Below are 15,895 nucleotides of genomic sequence, written 5' to 3'. Positions count from 1 at the left end.
CATGAATGAGCAAGAAACTTCTGGCAGAAATCCTTCAGAAGGAAATCTATAGAATGTGTAAAAAGGGACAGGCCACTTGGGAAGAATATGGGAATGTTGTCACAGTATTCACAGATGTGACAAGGAAGACTAACATCCATCTGGAATTAAATCTGGAAAGGGATGTCAAGGACAACAAGGGCTTCTTCAAGTACCTCAGTAGCAAAAGGAAGACTAGGGAAAATGTGGGAATGCTGCTGAATGAGGTGAGTGCCATGGTGATGAAGGATACAGAGAAGGAGGAGTTACTGAATGCTGCCTTTGCTGCAGTCTTTACTGCCCAGGCCAGCCCTCAGGAATCCCACACCCTGGAAGCAAGACAGAAAGTCTGTAGAAAGGAAGACTTTCCCCTGGTCGAAGAGGACTGGAGATCATTTAGGCAAACCTGAGACCCACACATCCATGGGCCCTGATGGAAGGCACCCATGACTGCTGGGGAAGCTGGGAGACGTTATTGCTAAGCCACTATCCATCACCTTTGAATGGTTATGGAGAACATGATAGGTGCCTGGGGACTGGAGGAAAGCATATGCCACTTCAGTCTTCAAAAAAGGCAAGAAGGAAAACCCAGGAAGCCTCAGGAAACCCAGGAAGGAGAAGAGTCAGCCTCACCTCCGTCCCTGGAAAGGTGATGGAACAGCTCAACGGAAGCTGTAGATCAACAGAGGAAAGGCAATTAACTATGCAAGAGAAGGCTTCTCCTTCCTCTGGATCTTGGGGAACAATTCTGCCACCAATTAGGAAACACATCATGAGACACGTTATACAAATGTCCCTCTAGTGTTGACAGCACTGAACACATGTAAGAATCACACAATGAAAACATACCTTCTTGTATGCTGTTCTGGAGATGGTTGACAATAGCTGCCAGGATAGTAGACAGACTCATCACCTGTGCACACTGTGCCAGGCCTAAGGTAAATAGCTCATTCCAGCAGGCACGCACAAGGCTTGTATTACAGTCCTGCCTACAAAAAACAGAATATCAGACAACTGTAGGTAGTTTTCATATCAGGTTAGTGCTACCCCATGTGTAATTATGTTAATAATAACAATAATAGGGATTAATGTATTGCAAACCACTTTACTGAAAGGCATATATTAGCATATCGCAAGTATTTCAAAATGCAAAAAGCAGAGATAGGCTAAGTACAGAAGACCATTTCAGGTTATCTGTAAAATGGGGCTCACCAGTTCTATACCAAGATATATTTCTACAAATTAAATGCTTGCTTTTGATTTGGCTTTAGCTGCTGTAATTTCAGTAACATCAGATATTGTAGTTATCTTCTCCTCTGGCATCTTCGATTTTAGTATTCAAAGAGGAGAATATTGCAGTCTTTGCACATTTTAAAAAATTCATTGAAATTAAACATTATAATAATTTAAAAAATCAAAATAGCTGAAAAGTATTCTGATCAGTGTTTAAAATTCATTAGGAAGCAAATCACTCAATGGAGTATGTACATTTACCCAAGAGCTTGAAATGCAGGTATGGACCTAGCCCAGTGCATAGAGAGGAAAAGTAGTCGTGATGCTGACTCACAGATGTAGTGTACATTAAGGTACTCCGGCATCGGACTGGGCATTGTCAGCTGCAAAAAATGAAAGTACAGCACAATATATACAGTTCAGACATAAACCCATTTTGATTATCGAGAAGTAATGAGAGAAGACATTCAGACTACTCTCACAGTCTGTCAGATAAACAACTGTGCGACAAGAAACTGTCATGGGAAAACTGTATAACTAACTCACTACTGCTGGCAAGAAATGCAAAATGGGAATAGAAGACAAGAAGTTATGTGGGAGAGTGCTCAAATGTTTACTTTTAAAATGGTTTTATATTATTTTAATAATAAATCTATACATCTTATTGCTCTGTGAAGCGTTGGCCCTTTTCACAGTGCTGTAAAGTATCCTTTACAACTTTTTAAAAAGCAGCAAAATAAAATCTAAAATCTAAGTATCTCAAATGGGAAAGTCATGTAATAGAAATCTACAATCACAAAACACCATTAACGGCAATAAGGAGATTATGACAAAAGTTTGCCTACATTAAGTATCATGTATTTCAGTAACGATCTTTGTATCTCTTGAAACAGTGCAACTTTACTACAACAAGATGAGCACCCTTATTGTTTCTCACACATTGTTTAGTAAGGGGGCTATAGGGATGCTGGGGAGGGACTCTTCATTAGGGACTCTAGTGACAGGACAAGGGGTAACGGGTTAAAACTTAAACAGGTGAAGTTTAGATTGGATATAAGGAAGAAGTTCTTTACTGTAAGGGTGGTGAGGCACCGAAATGGGTTGCCCAGGGAAGTTGTGAATGCTCCATCCCTGGCGGCGTTCAAGGCCAGGCTGGACAGAGCCTTGGGTGAGACAGTTTACTGGGAGGTGTCCCTGCCCATGGCAGGGGGGTTGGAACCAGATGATTTTAAGGTCCTTTCTAACCCTAACGATTCTATGATTCTATAATATGTGTGTATTTGTATTCAATTGAAGCTGAAGCAACACTAAAATGCAAGACCTTGTTCAGTGGTCTAACCAGAGCTAGATCTAAGAAGGCACTGTAACCTCTGTTTATATGAGGAGCCTTTTAGATGAAAGTTTTACACTTAGAATTACAAATGAATTAAGCAAGACATCAGGGATGATACAGAAAATTATTATCAACAGCACTGGAAAGTGAAATGACTTTTAAAGCATCCTCTTGTCTATGAAAAGGTCTTATGAAACAACACCCATCCTCTTTAGATACAGCATGCGAGAGTGAAAATTGTATTAGAAGACACCAGATGTTACCTTAGATTATATTGCCAAAATTAAATATAAGAAATAAGGAAACAGTGACTTAATTTTGGGTTATGTCCTAAGTGTTAGTTTGTTTAGTAAGACATTTAAAGCACGTACCTTAAACGTGACATGTGTATCGGTAAGTAGGGGTCCTTCCACTTCAATAATTGGTGTTGACTGATCTCTACTGATTACATGAATATTCCCTCCTCCTGTAGGATCCATCCCATCTGCCAAGTTATGAGCTGCTGTACCGTCTGTGGTATTAAGTGCTTTAGCCAAAGTATCAAATGCCCTGAAAGAAAAAAAAAAAGTAATAAACAATGAAAGAGTGCTTCCTTGTACCCCAAAGTAACTGAGAGCAGTGGTCAAAATAAGTGCTATAAAGCATTCTCACCAAGAGGTAACCTATACAGGAACTGTCTGTGCTAAGATAGGGCCAGACTTTTAATTACAGTCTGGCCCTGCTGTACTGTTTGGACATTAACAAAAGGAATAGATCTATCTGCCCATATATAGCTGGTAAGAAATGTCTCCTGTAAGGGGGGGTACTTTTTACTACTGTAAATCCTGCTCTGAATGTTTTATGCTAATATTTATACTAGTAAAGCAGTCTCTTGCACTTGCCATTCACTATCCCCTCCTCACCTTGGAATGTTTAACTGATTAAATGATGATTATAGACCAGATGCACTCAGAACACCCTGCAGTCCCTGTCCTTGATGTCCAATTTCTTGGAAGAGTGGAGAATAGAGTGGTTCTCTTCTATGCAACATGCCTGAATTTCCTTTCCCTTAAGATGAGGTGTGGCCAGATGCTCGTGATCTCACAGTACAGACAGAGCCTTAGAAACCTTGACAGTAACAGAAGGGAGACTAGTCCCCTGGACAGCTTTATACTCAAATTGTAGCTGGCCACTGCCAAAATAAAGCAGTGTACATTCCCTTCTTACGGTAACAAGAGCTTAGATTTAAAGAAGAATTTTGTGCTCCAGCTTTAGACCAGTGGACAGTATTATGGTGTAGTGCTGTTTTGCCAATATTTTGATCAAGATGTTATGGGGAGGGGTTTTTGGAATTTTTTTTTTTCTGTTTTAAAGGAAAAGTTCCAAGTGGCTGTAACTCCAAGCTGCAGTGTCAGGGATTTGTGAATACCTGTTCACTTACTTGAAGAGTTTAAATAAAAGACTCAAGAGCCTGAAGTTAAGGTCCTCTTAAAAAAACCTTCTGCTTGAGAAACAATGGACAGTTTTGAGGCCAAGTATTTTTCTTCTTTCACTATACTGCAGATCTATATTGTCCTTCAAACTCTCTCAAAAAAAAACCCCAACTGTAAAAATCTCAATCTCTGCTGAAAATATTAAGATTCCATGTTCCTGTTTCCTGTTTAACTCATCAATAAAGAAGACTTCAAACTCTTTCTAAACATTAAAAATAAAAGAAAATAAAAAAAATGTTTACTCATCTTAGTTCAACATTTTCCCCACATTACCAGCAGGTATTATGGCAGCACAATCTCAAAATGAAATCTGCAGTAATTCAGACCCCTAAAGAGGAGGGCTAAGGGCATTCTGCAAGAGAAGCTTCCATATCACAAGCCTATCAAATAAAACAGTACTGAAGTGTTGCTATTCCCAGAATCTCTCAAGGTCACAAACTAATCATTTATTATTTTTCTGAGTACGAGATCTGCTTTAGCTCCAGAACGTGACCTTGATAACACAGGGGACAGTTTTCCAAAGGAGGACAACAGCCAAACCTGGTTTTCTAAAGAACTGGTTTTGTGTTTCAAAGTAGGGGGCAATCTCTACTGTGGTTGGTGTCATGGTGCTCATTTACTTCAATGAATGTAAGTATACACCATACAAAATAGAAATTGCTAAATAAGATGCAAATATAAATGCATACCGTGTAATCTCACTTGCAGATTGCTCTTCTTGTTGAACTTCAGAAGTGTCTCCATTATTTAGTGACTCACTGAGATTAGCAAGAGACGTTACAACATTTGCTAATGTTCCTAAAGCACCCTGGCTTGTTTCACCCTAAAAAGGAAAAACCATATTAGTACATCAAAGTTATATAAGGTATCACACATAAATTTTGCCCATTTTTAATCTTTCTGTTCTTTTTCCTTTATGTACCTTTTCTTTCCCCCTGAACACCTAAAGGAAGAACAATTGCTCACAATGATCTTTAAACCCTTTTGTAATCATCAGTCCTAGCCTCAGCTGACATACCATGTGGGGAACTATATGTGGCTGACCTGCAGAAATATGCCCATGAAAAGAAAACTTGTTCCTGTTAATCAGCTGATTACCTCCTTTTGTACACATCTTCATACTTATCCCAACTTTTATCTTCCCTGGAGCAAGAATTATTTGTCTCTATGTACATAGCTATAGTAATCCATAATCTGAACAAATTCATATATATGTTTGGAACTTAACTGAAAGAATAATACCTTGGAGTCAGCAGCTAGGAGGACCGTACCATCATCCCTGATCAAAGGCTGCTGAATATTTACAAGCATTCCTGGATCAAGAAGACCTGCTGACCTGTTCAAAAGCATAAGGCATCTGACAGTCAATAGCATTTTACATTAACAACAAGAATATGTAACAACCTATGTCAGAATAAAAGGGATTACCATCTTTTTTAACAATTTAATGAAACTCAGAGTTTATTCATCCAGACTTAAGCCTTTCTGAAACAGTTTCCAAAAAGAAGCTTGAAAGACAAAGACTAGAATGTTTCCCTTTCCTCTGCAAAAGCAATGACAACTTCCCAAATAGATATCCTCTCATTTGCTTGTTAAGAAATAAGTTACGCTGACATAAAAACTTATGTCAAGAAAATGTACTTTATATTCGAAGATACAGTCATAAACAGTCATGTAATCAAGGTCTGCATAAAACTTCTGCTGCCTTTACTTCTGTTACTTTTTGACCAAACATCCCTTCCTGCTGCTCCGTCTAACTTCGGGATGGAGAGGAAAGTCTCTGAAGTCAGCAAGGATAAGTTTATTTGTTACTCATATAATACTCCAAGTCTGCATAACCCAATACAAATGCAGGCATGACAGGTTCAGGCTGCAGGGAGTTTATAGTTTAAGGGGTGTGACACTAACAACTAACATTGTGAACTACCACAGGCAGCAAATCATCATGTGTTATGTGAATCTGAATCTTACACAAATAATAAGAGTCACACTCAATGTCTCTAATATTGTTTATAGGACTGTAAGGGATCTGTAGCACAAGGAAATCTCAAAGAAGCAAATGTGTCTGTGAGCAGTACTTTTGAACAATCTGACTTGCAAACAAGAACACTGAAAAACAGTTCTACAGGAAATTTGCAGCCCAATCTTCCTAACGAATGGCAGTGTCATTTGTTCAACAAAAGATATATATATATATAAACCAAACTAAACATATATATATATATATATAAACTGAATACTGAGATCTGGTGTCTTCAGGTGGCTATTATCCACTCATAAACTAGTTTCTAAACCATGGTATTTAACCTCGAATTCTTTTTTATTCTAGTCAGAAAAAGACAAATCTTGCTTCTATTTATTATGATATGTATTTCCACAACCAGTGCCTATGGAGACAACTGAGAGCAGAGGAACTGTCTTGCAGTATCTTCTATACAGTAAAATGAAGCTGCTGTTACTGAAATTGGTCTCTTGGGACCTGAATCTCAAGAGTCAGTCACTGCAGTCTGTTTTTTAGATCTTTAGGAGAAGGAAGACAGAGTTTGCCATTTGTAGAACTGATTTCAGAGCAGTGAGAACCTGAATGCATCACACACTAAACCTACATGCTTTTTGCTTGAATCTCACTTATCTGCCATACCTGTGCTTTGACCTGGCTGGACAACAGCCAGCTCTAAACTGAAAACCACCCCTGTACTCAGACATGAAAACCTTCATGAGAAGCAGAACAGTCTAGGTTGGTGTTGGTAATGGGAATAGATATTTGTGAAATGGAGCTCTTTTCTGTTCAATCCTTAGAGCAGGGCAGGGAGGAGTACAGGTGTGCAAGGTCATATGCACACAAACCTTAAACTAGATCCATGACGCTGAGGTACTCACCGCGTCCCATCTTTATCTGCCACAAATGTTGGAGTTGCTATTAGTGGGCTTCGAAGATCTTTCCTGATATAGATTTTCTCAGTGGAAGCCGCACAGTTGGTTGGTTTTTCACGCTGCACATCAAAAGGCTTTCTTTCACTTTGAACAGCTACATAAAGACAGAAACATGCTGATTTGAAAGGAAATAATTCAACTGCAAAATGCAACACGAAAGTAAAACTCTCATGGTAGAATTTCAGCTTGCACAGTTATGATTGTGTATCAGCTCAGTGCCAAACTGGAAATACAAAGATCAAAGAAACACAGGCTCCAATTTTACTATACCTATGATTATGTACATTTTTAACTAAGGAAGTCCCAGGTCAATCATCTGCTTTAAGTTTTGCTGAACTGGAGTCAAAGCTTGCTATTTCATTGGCATTGAATGAGATAGAACATTCCAAAAAGTGTGTTTTCAAATTGTTTATTTATTTTTACAGGTAAACCTGTACCTAAATGTTAGATAGATGCAGTCATACTCTGGATGACTTAGAACAATGTAAACCCAGAATTAACCTCCCCCAGAAAAGTCAAGACAGGCAAGCTACATGAGTGATGCAAGTTAATTCCATTGGAGATGAGCCTCTCCATGACAGGAAAACCACTCCCACCCACTCATTCCAGGGAAAACTGTTCCAAAACCAGCCTCTGCAGAATTTAAAATATTTCTACTTGACAACTGGAAAGAAATAAGCTCAGTCTCCATTACGCCAAGCAAGTGCAGCAAATCTTGTCATGAAAATAGTAAGAAACTGTAACTTTGTAATGTCAAAGGAAGTGAAAAATGCATCTTTATAATATTAAGGTATTGTTATTAAACAGTTTACAGAAAGTTATCTGGAATCTAAGTAGCTGCACTTTACAAACTCCTCTATAGCTTGGCATAACATTCAACTGCATCAATTTTTCATTGAAAAAATGAGGATAATAACATGAATAAAACACTATGAAGATAATATAAAGAATTTTTAAATGTGTTCTAATAATATTAATTCTCACAACACTTTGCCAATGTAAGGCATAATATAAATGGAGACAGTATTTCTGCACTATTCGTTGTACCAATTTATCATACAGCAGTTATTGTTCTAGAAGATTAATATTAGTAACAAGCAAACAAAAGAATTCAACCCTCCCCCACAGCCCTTTTGAATGTAACAGTAAAATACATGGATATGTCTCTCTCTGACCTCATAGCCAGCAAGCATTATTTAGTTCCAGATTTTATTTTTGTTAATCCTGTTACTGTCATCAAAATCTAGGGGCTTAAACAGAGGTATATTCATTTTGTTGGCTTGGTAGATACATAAATATTAATCAGAAATCTGACCCAAACCCCAGTGAAGTCAGTGAGCATATATTCTAATCATACTGGGATAACAAAGGTTTAGCTTCAGAAAATGCAGCAGTTTCTCTTAGAATCATAGAATAGGTAGGGTTAGAAAGGACCTTAAGACCATCTAGTTCCAGCCCCTCTGAAATGGGCAGGGACACCTCACACTAAACCACGTCATCCAGGGCTCTGTCCAACCTGGCCTTGAACACCACCAGGGATGGAGCATTTACAACTTCCCTGGGCAACCCATTCCAGTGCCTCACCACCCTTGCAGTAAGGAACTTCCTCCTCATATCTAACCCGAACTTCCCCTGTTTCAGTTTGAACCCGTTACCCCTTGTCCTGTCACTACAGTCCCTAATGAAGAGTCCCTCCCCAGCATACTTGTAGGGCGCCTTCAGATACTGGAAGGCTGCTATGAAGTCTCCACACAGCTTCTCTTCTCCAGGCTGAAGAGCCCCAACTTTCTCAGCCTACCTTCATACGGGAGGTGCTCCAGCCCCTTCTTGTACAAATGTACCCCCTACACTCAGCACACTGTGTGCAAAGCACAACCATCACTGTAGGTCTGGAGTTCCACAGTGAAAATACAACAATGATCTCCCTATTTACAGCTTAATGTTCTGCCTCCCTTGAACTCAGTGGCTGGAATTTACCCTGCCTAAATTAGAGTAGAAAAGTATTTGTTGCTTCACCTTAAATTCTCCAAAAAGTTATCACAAAACAACCAGATAAAAGGCTTCATGAAGTGTTGGACTGAAGTGCTATAAACTGGAAACAAAATACATTTAAAGAGATGTTTGGATGCTAGCACTTCAACTGGACAAAGCACTGCATACAAACAGGAAAGCATATTCGTTTAAATATGGCACTTTCTACAATGCCTCATCATACAATGCTCACAAACAACTCGCATCAAAATTTTTAAAGAAAAATGATGTCAACTACTTTCTATCACTGGTTGAAAAAGCAGCAAAGATAAACTAGAAGGAAAGCAGATTCTGAACACAGAACATTAGACTCACATTTATGTCCACCCATGTCAAAATATTTTGTATTATAAACATACACTGTGTTTGCAACATGCGTTCTAAGCAAGGCTCTAACTGGGCTCCTTGAAGACTGCAGTAGTATGAGACATGGTTCAAACCAAATCACTACTGCACCTCAGACATAAAATAGTAATAAAAGAAAGGTATAGTTGATGCTCTGGCTGCCAAAAGTTCTGTTTCCTTCAAGCAACATACACTGAAATGGAGAAAACACACTAAAAAGTAGTAATGCACATATTTATTATTTGGTAGGCACAGTGTCACATTGGGTACTTAACACTCACATTCCATTTTCATGCCCATCTCTAGACATTTTCTAAGCCTACAAAACTGGCAGCGATTCCGATGGTGTTTATTGATGATACAGTCCTGGTTGCTACGACAACTGTAGGTCAAATTCTTCCTCACACTCCTTTTAAAGAAACCTTTGCATCCCTCACAACTGACAGCACCATAGTGACGACCTAGGAAAACCATATATATTGTTATCAGGTGGAAATTACTTATATTTTAGCACAGAAATATTTACCTTAAGCAAGTAAAACATTGTAAAATTCACCCTTTAAATTTATTTTATATTCTTACCATCATTTTGGACCATGAAAGCACTGTTAAAGTCTTATAGGATGTTTCTTGTTTATCTGTTGTCAGGGCTTTTTAGTGGGAAGTGGAGAGATGAGAGGAAGGCTAAGCCTATTTCTGAATGAGAGGCCTGTAAAGTAGTAGTTCTCATTCTGGACAAATACAGATGCAATTCTATCTGCTGTTACAGATCATACAATACATTAAAAGAACCTACAGGCTAAGAGTCTAAGTAATTTTAGAATATCAGCAATTTTACAATAAAATTTCAAATGCAATCTTTATTGAAAATTCCTACACATATAAATTCTGGCATTGTTTTAATTACATAAACACTTACAGAAATAGAAGTGAGACAGAGACAAAAAGGTGTCTTCTCCATAGCATGAAAGCAGAGTCTGCTTCCTTGGCTAATGCAGAAATTTTACCTCACAGGCTCCTTGTCAGATCCATGTAGATGGATCTGAAACACTGAGAACTCCCTTGATCTCTACTTGCCTTTTTCTCTGATAGCAGAAGACCAAAATCTACCAGGAAGTCTTAAGTTTGTTGGGGAGCACTAAGAAGTGTTTTCCTGGAGCAGGTAGACTTTTCTAGGTGCCATGCTTATTGCATGGTTGTTCATACCTATGGTTGTTCTACCTGACTAAATGCTTCCAGTAGTCCCAGTTACCAAGATCTATTAAATCATCACTGTCTTTCAGAACATGCCAATTTATCATAGTCCAGTTGAAGTACAAACTAATATTCTTCCAAGCAGAGTTTAAATATTCTGTGTGTACAGATACAAAGTATACTGTTTGCTTTTTCCATTTTAGATTCAATTGCTTTTGCCATCAGCATGGCTAGAATCAGTTAAAATACATGAAACCTCCTCCGTTCATCCCAGTCATCCTTTCAACCAAGTTTCTTGAATACTACATCCTATACATCCTTACCTGATGCTTTATCGCCACAAACTACACAATATTCTACTACCTGGGGCCGCTGAACATCAGCTTTTCCCAGCAAACGTTCCACTGAAGCAGAGTCTGTCACTATCTAAAACAAAATTCCAAACAAAAAGAGGCAATTAGCCAATATTTTCTTCAGACATGAAAGTAAGGAGCTTTGCCTACAGAACAGTATATCAACTGAGAAGAGGTGGCTGGATTTGAGAATGACATATGGAACGAAATAAAGTAGTATAAGTTGCAAGTTAATGAGAGTTTTTACTGTCAATAGTGAGACTGTTGGAATGGTCAGAGCAAAGCAAATTCCAAATAAATCTCCTAGCTTTGTTCAGTACAAGTTTCCTCACTTGTGCAGCCAACAATATTCTTCCATTCTTTTAATTCTCAAACAGCTGCTATATTTTAGCCAAAGATGGCTGTACTTCAGATGTGGTTCCCATCTCTTATCTAGTTATTAGGGGTTTATGGTTCAGAGGGGATAGCCTGAAGCTGAGATCCATTATAAAAACAGTTTAGCTTCCAAAGGCCTTGCATTCCAAAGCATCTGTTCAGAACACAACACAGAAAAATTAAAATACCCCAAATGCCTAAAATCCACAAATAAACCACCCCTCTGCAACATCAGGTAACCCATTTGACACAGTGAAAACCATTTTCAAAGACTGTTGATACAATTTTTCCTATACTTATGTAAGAATGATACTTCTTGTAAAATATTCTCTATTGCAAGAGTAGCAATAGGGATAAGGTGCTTTTTATTTCTTTTTAAAAACTACTAGGAAGAAATCTCAAATTTCACTAGAGAGATATTATTGTTTATATAATTTGTTTTGCAAAGCTCCCATTGGTCTATTATGCTCGAGACCCACAAACAACTATAGAAGAGGACAGCTTCTGCTCCAAAGAACTTTTATGGCAGTCTCTTGATACATTGGTACACTGTGAACATAATTAGTTTGCTCAGGTCAGTTGTATCTCTGTGTATCTGTGACTCTTGAACAGACCATCTGAAATCCAGGGCATTCCTCACAAGCACCATCTTTAAGTACTTGCTTATCTCTTCGGAATTGTGGAGAACACCCCACAAGGGGTGATGAGTGCAATGAAATGCATGAGGAATGTGAAGACAGAGAATAATGAGGCCTACGATTAGAATGGTCTAATCCATGTCAGTAGATCTTTACGGAACTATTGCAATTTGTCTTAAAGCAATTAGACTTAAATAACCTAAAAACCAGTAACTGAAAAACAAAAATCTGTGGTCTATCTCAATTACTACATTTACCTGAATTCTGCCTGGCACGATGTTGTCTGTGGTGGTAAAGATAAGCTGTTTGGCATTAGATGTCTCAGGTGTTGCCAATATCACCTTTCCTGCACCAGTTCCATCTGGACTGGCTAAAATAAACTGTTGCTTTGGAGACACAGCTGAGTCCACTGCTGTCACTATTTGGATTTTTTGACCTGTTTGCTGATCTGTCACAATCTGTAAAAAATATTGAAGAAATTTATCAGCCACAGTAAACCTTATGTTTTAAAACCTTTCATTCTGTCTTAGAATGATAGTTGTCCTTGTTATTTATTATTTTGCTACTTCTACATTTATTACACTGGTGCAAAGTTATTGCAGCTACCTACGTAAGTACAAAACAGTAAAATCAAAACAAATACACATGTATGTATGTATGTATACACGTATGTACGCGTATCTATGCACCTACTGCATAGAGGGAAAATACTACACAGAGTTGTGAAAAGCATGAGTCTGCTATTGTTAATAATGGAGAGATATGGGGAGACCTCGTAATCACATTTAACTGTTCAAATGGAGTTAGATATAGTGGCTGTGAAGGACTGCAGCTGATGAATGGCAGGTGTATATGCAGGGTACACTGCCTAGTGAGACAGCAGCACAGACACTGCAGAGAATCATACAATATCTTGAGTTGTAAGCAACCCAATAAGGATCATTAAGTCCAACTCCCTGCTCCTCACATGACTACCCAACAGTAAATCATGTGAGTGAGAATATCGTCCAGACACTCGTGAACTCCAACAGGCTTAATGCTGTGCCCACTTTGTGGGGAGCCTGGTCCAGGGACCAGCCACCCTCTCTGTGAAGAACCTTTTTCTAATGTCTAACCCAAATTTCCCAACACAGCTTCATTCCATTCCCTTCTGTCCTACTGCTGGTCACCAGAGATCAGCACCCCCGTACTTCTCTGCCCCCCTTGACAAAGTTGCAGAATTAGAGAAAGTAAGACATATGCTAATATATAAATAGGAAGATGATGCTAATAGTTTTATGAAGCTAGAATGCCTCAACAAGGCATTAGAACTACCCTAAGCAGGAGCTGAATTACAGAGCTGATGATTTTTCTAGATGAGAAAAACTCTTTGAGAAAGATTCATTTCATTTTGTGACTACAAACCCAAATAAACATGCACAAAGGAAATAGTACTCAAAGCTGGAATGAGGCTAGCCTACTACTGAATTCTGGACTAGACAGAACTTACTCTTTAGATTCTTATATTTACAGAATAGAATAAGCCATTTTAGGACTCATATGCACAAATGATTCAGTGTGTAAGTATACAGAGTCTACAAACATAAAGCTCCAAAGAAGCTTAAAGGTTTAAGTACAACCATTACCCCTTGGTCTCAGTGTTTTAAAACTTAAATTGTTAAGCTCCCCAGAGATTTCTTCTCCCTGTCAAGAGTTCTTGAGCCTTATTTTCATATAGATTTGAACTAAAGGGACAATCCACAGTGAAATCTAATCTTGGACTATGAATGAGAACACTATAATACTGCCTGTATTTGTTTTGAGGAAGCAGGAATACTCTTTTTTCATAGAATCATAGAACGGTTAGGGCTGGAAAGGAACTGAAGATCATCTAGTTCCAAACCCCCTGCCATGCACAGGGACACCTCACACTAGGCCATGTTACCCAAGGATCTGTTCAACCTGGCCTTGAACACTACCTGGGATGGGGCATTAACCACTTCTTTGGACAACATGTGCCAGTGTCTCACCACTCTCACAGTAAAGAACTCCTTCCTTATATCTAACCTGAACTTCCTCTGTTTCAGTTCGAACCCATCACCCTTTGTCCTATCACTACAGTCCCTGATGAAGAGTCCTTCTCCAGCATCCTTATAGGCCCCCTTCAGACACTGGAAGCTGCTCTGAGATCTTCTTTTCTCCAGGCTGAAGAGCCCCAACTTTCTAAGCCCATCTTCGTATGGAAGATGCTTGAGTCCCCTTATCATCTTCATGGCCTCCTCTGGACTTGTTCCAACAGCTCCATATCCTTTCTTTTTATGCTGAGGACACCAGAGATGCACACAGTACTGCAAGTGGGGGTCTCATGAGAGCAGAGTAGAGGGGCAGGATCACCTCCTTCAACCTGCTGCTCACACTGCTTTTGATGCAGCCCAGGATATGGTTGGTTTCTGGGCTGCAAGCACATACTGAAGCTGGGCCATGTTCAGTTTCTCACCGACAAGTTTCTGGTTCATCCTAGTATTCTCCTTCATCATGGAGTTGTATGCACTTTTCAGAACTATCAGTGATGTAAGGAGGCAGATTATTTTGCAGAATTCAACAAAAGTTGCTGTGTGAATGCCTATCTTACAAATGCTGAATATTCATTATGTTTCAGTTATACATGTTGTGAGAACATTTACCTTGCAATGAAATATTGTTATATACTGATATGGTTACTCTATCTGACAACTGTATCAAAATTAGAAACCTTCCATCATAACAGAATCTTAAGAATCAGCATTTGAAACAATAAGGCTGACTGATTCCACCTTTTGGTGATAAATTTAAGGAATAACATCTTAGATAAAACACATAGATAAACATTGTTGGTAACTGAAGAACATCTCTCCGGGTGCTGTCTGTAAAGAAAGATCATAAAGACTTCTTGCAATTTTACATGGATCAGACATAAATACTGATGAAGATAAATAATTAAGAGAAAAAAACTGGCTGAATAAGAATTGAATGATATTTAGGTTTAGATATATTTAGATATCAGTATATTTAGGTTCATAAGAAAAACTAATGATGTATGTCATTATGCATGCTGCAAGCTGAATCTTTGAAAATAACATTACAGAAAAAAATGTATCATGTCTACTAAGTATAATGACAATGTCTAAATCATTTAAAAAACCCACCCACTCTGATCAAGACACATCCCAAGAGAAATCCATGCTGTGATGTGGGCTGCATTGCCAGGAGTGATCCAAATGCCCTGAGTAAAAGACCTTCTTCTCCACCACCACTTCTGTCATAAGTACATGGGACTATTGTACTGGCACAGAACAAGGTAAAGGAAGGCAAAAGCTAAGTATTGCAATACTGCAACACTTTGGTAACATTTATGCTTGACAGTTCTTACATCATTTGTCACTGCATACATTCTGATACATTAATGATATTCTTCTATTATCTATGAGTAACAAGGACCTACTGTGCAGCATTCTCAAAGTTTAACTTTACCCTAAATAAGCTCCTAAATGTGGCAGAGAGAGGGAGAGAGGAATGCCCTTGGAGATGATCTTAGGTGTTGCATTGACAACATCTAGCCATTCACTATGGCTGAAGATCAGGATATTTGTATACATAGGCTAAGTTTAACCTCTGGAAATACTCCTCACTGACCACATCATCAATACAATTAATACAGCCAACTAAACATCACCAAATATATGCTGAGGGAGAAAAACAATCCTAGTTTGCATTAAAAATGATCTGCTCTCACAAAATTTAAAGTCTTCCATAGACTTTAACATGCTTTCGTATAAACCTAAGCGGGAAGAGGATTAAAAACCAGAAGATGTAATAGTTAAGTAATCAGTGGGGTTTTACCTGAATGCGTTGTGGTGAAGCTACAGAGGAGTCTGTGGAAATTATCTGGATACGCTGGGAAGGACTGGTCATCACTGGAGATTCAGATAGTGAAGTCTGAACAGTCTGCAC

General features: G+C 38.6%; 2 protein-coding genes across 7 annotated transcripts in view; one reads left to right on the top strand and one right to left on the bottom strand.

The window, feature by feature from the left end:
* The window catches only part of IFT122 (intraflagellar transport 122), a 429,684-nt gene that overhangs the window by 294,813 nt on the left and 118,976 nt on the right, over positions 1-15,895 (top strand). The gene's annotated exons all lie outside the window — the stretch shown is intronic.
* Positions 1-15,895, bottom strand: part of NR2C2 (nuclear receptor subfamily 2 group C member 2) — a 32,011-nt gene that overhangs the window by 7,331 nt on the left and 8,785 nt on the right. For 4 of the 5 annotated variants that reach the window (XM_061455969.1, XM_061455974.1, XM_061455973.1 and 1 more), the window contains 11 exons: positions 15,785-15,895; positions 12,184-12,384; positions 10,884-10,986; positions 10,619-10,717; positions 9,648-9,827; positions 6,937-7,084; positions 5,299-5,392; positions 4,746-4,879; positions 2,956-3,133; positions 1,513-1,634; positions 868-1,007 (listed from right to left, as the gene is read on the bottom strand). In XM_061455969.1, coding sequence (XP_061311953.1) covers positions 868-1,007; positions 1,513-1,634; positions 2,956-3,133; positions 4,746-4,879; positions 5,299-5,392; positions 6,937-7,084; positions 9,648-9,827; positions 10,619-10,717; positions 10,884-10,986; positions 12,184-12,384; positions 15,785-15,895 — 1,510 coding nt within the window. The remainder of the gene's footprint in view (positions 1-867; positions 1,008-1,512; positions 1,635-2,955; positions 3,134-4,745; positions 4,880-5,298; positions 5,393-6,936; positions 7,085-9,647; positions 9,828-10,618; positions 10,718-10,883; positions 10,987-12,183; positions 12,385-15,784) is intronic. The other variant, XM_061455971.1, reaches the window with a different exon arrangement.

The sequence above is a fragment of the Pezoporus flaviventris genome, unplaced genomic scaffold, assembly GCF_033815535.1.
Source record: "Pezoporus flaviventris isolate CSIRO_AGI_PZ_B2104156 unplaced genomic scaffold, CSIRO_AGI_Pfla_v1 ptg000021l, whole genome shotgun sequence".
NCBI lineage: Eukaryota > Metazoa > Chordata > Aves > Psittaciformes > Psittacidae > Pezoporus > Pezoporus flaviventris.
Note: the sequence above shows the minus strand (reverse complement) of the source record. Positions and strands in the feature narration are given on the sequence as shown.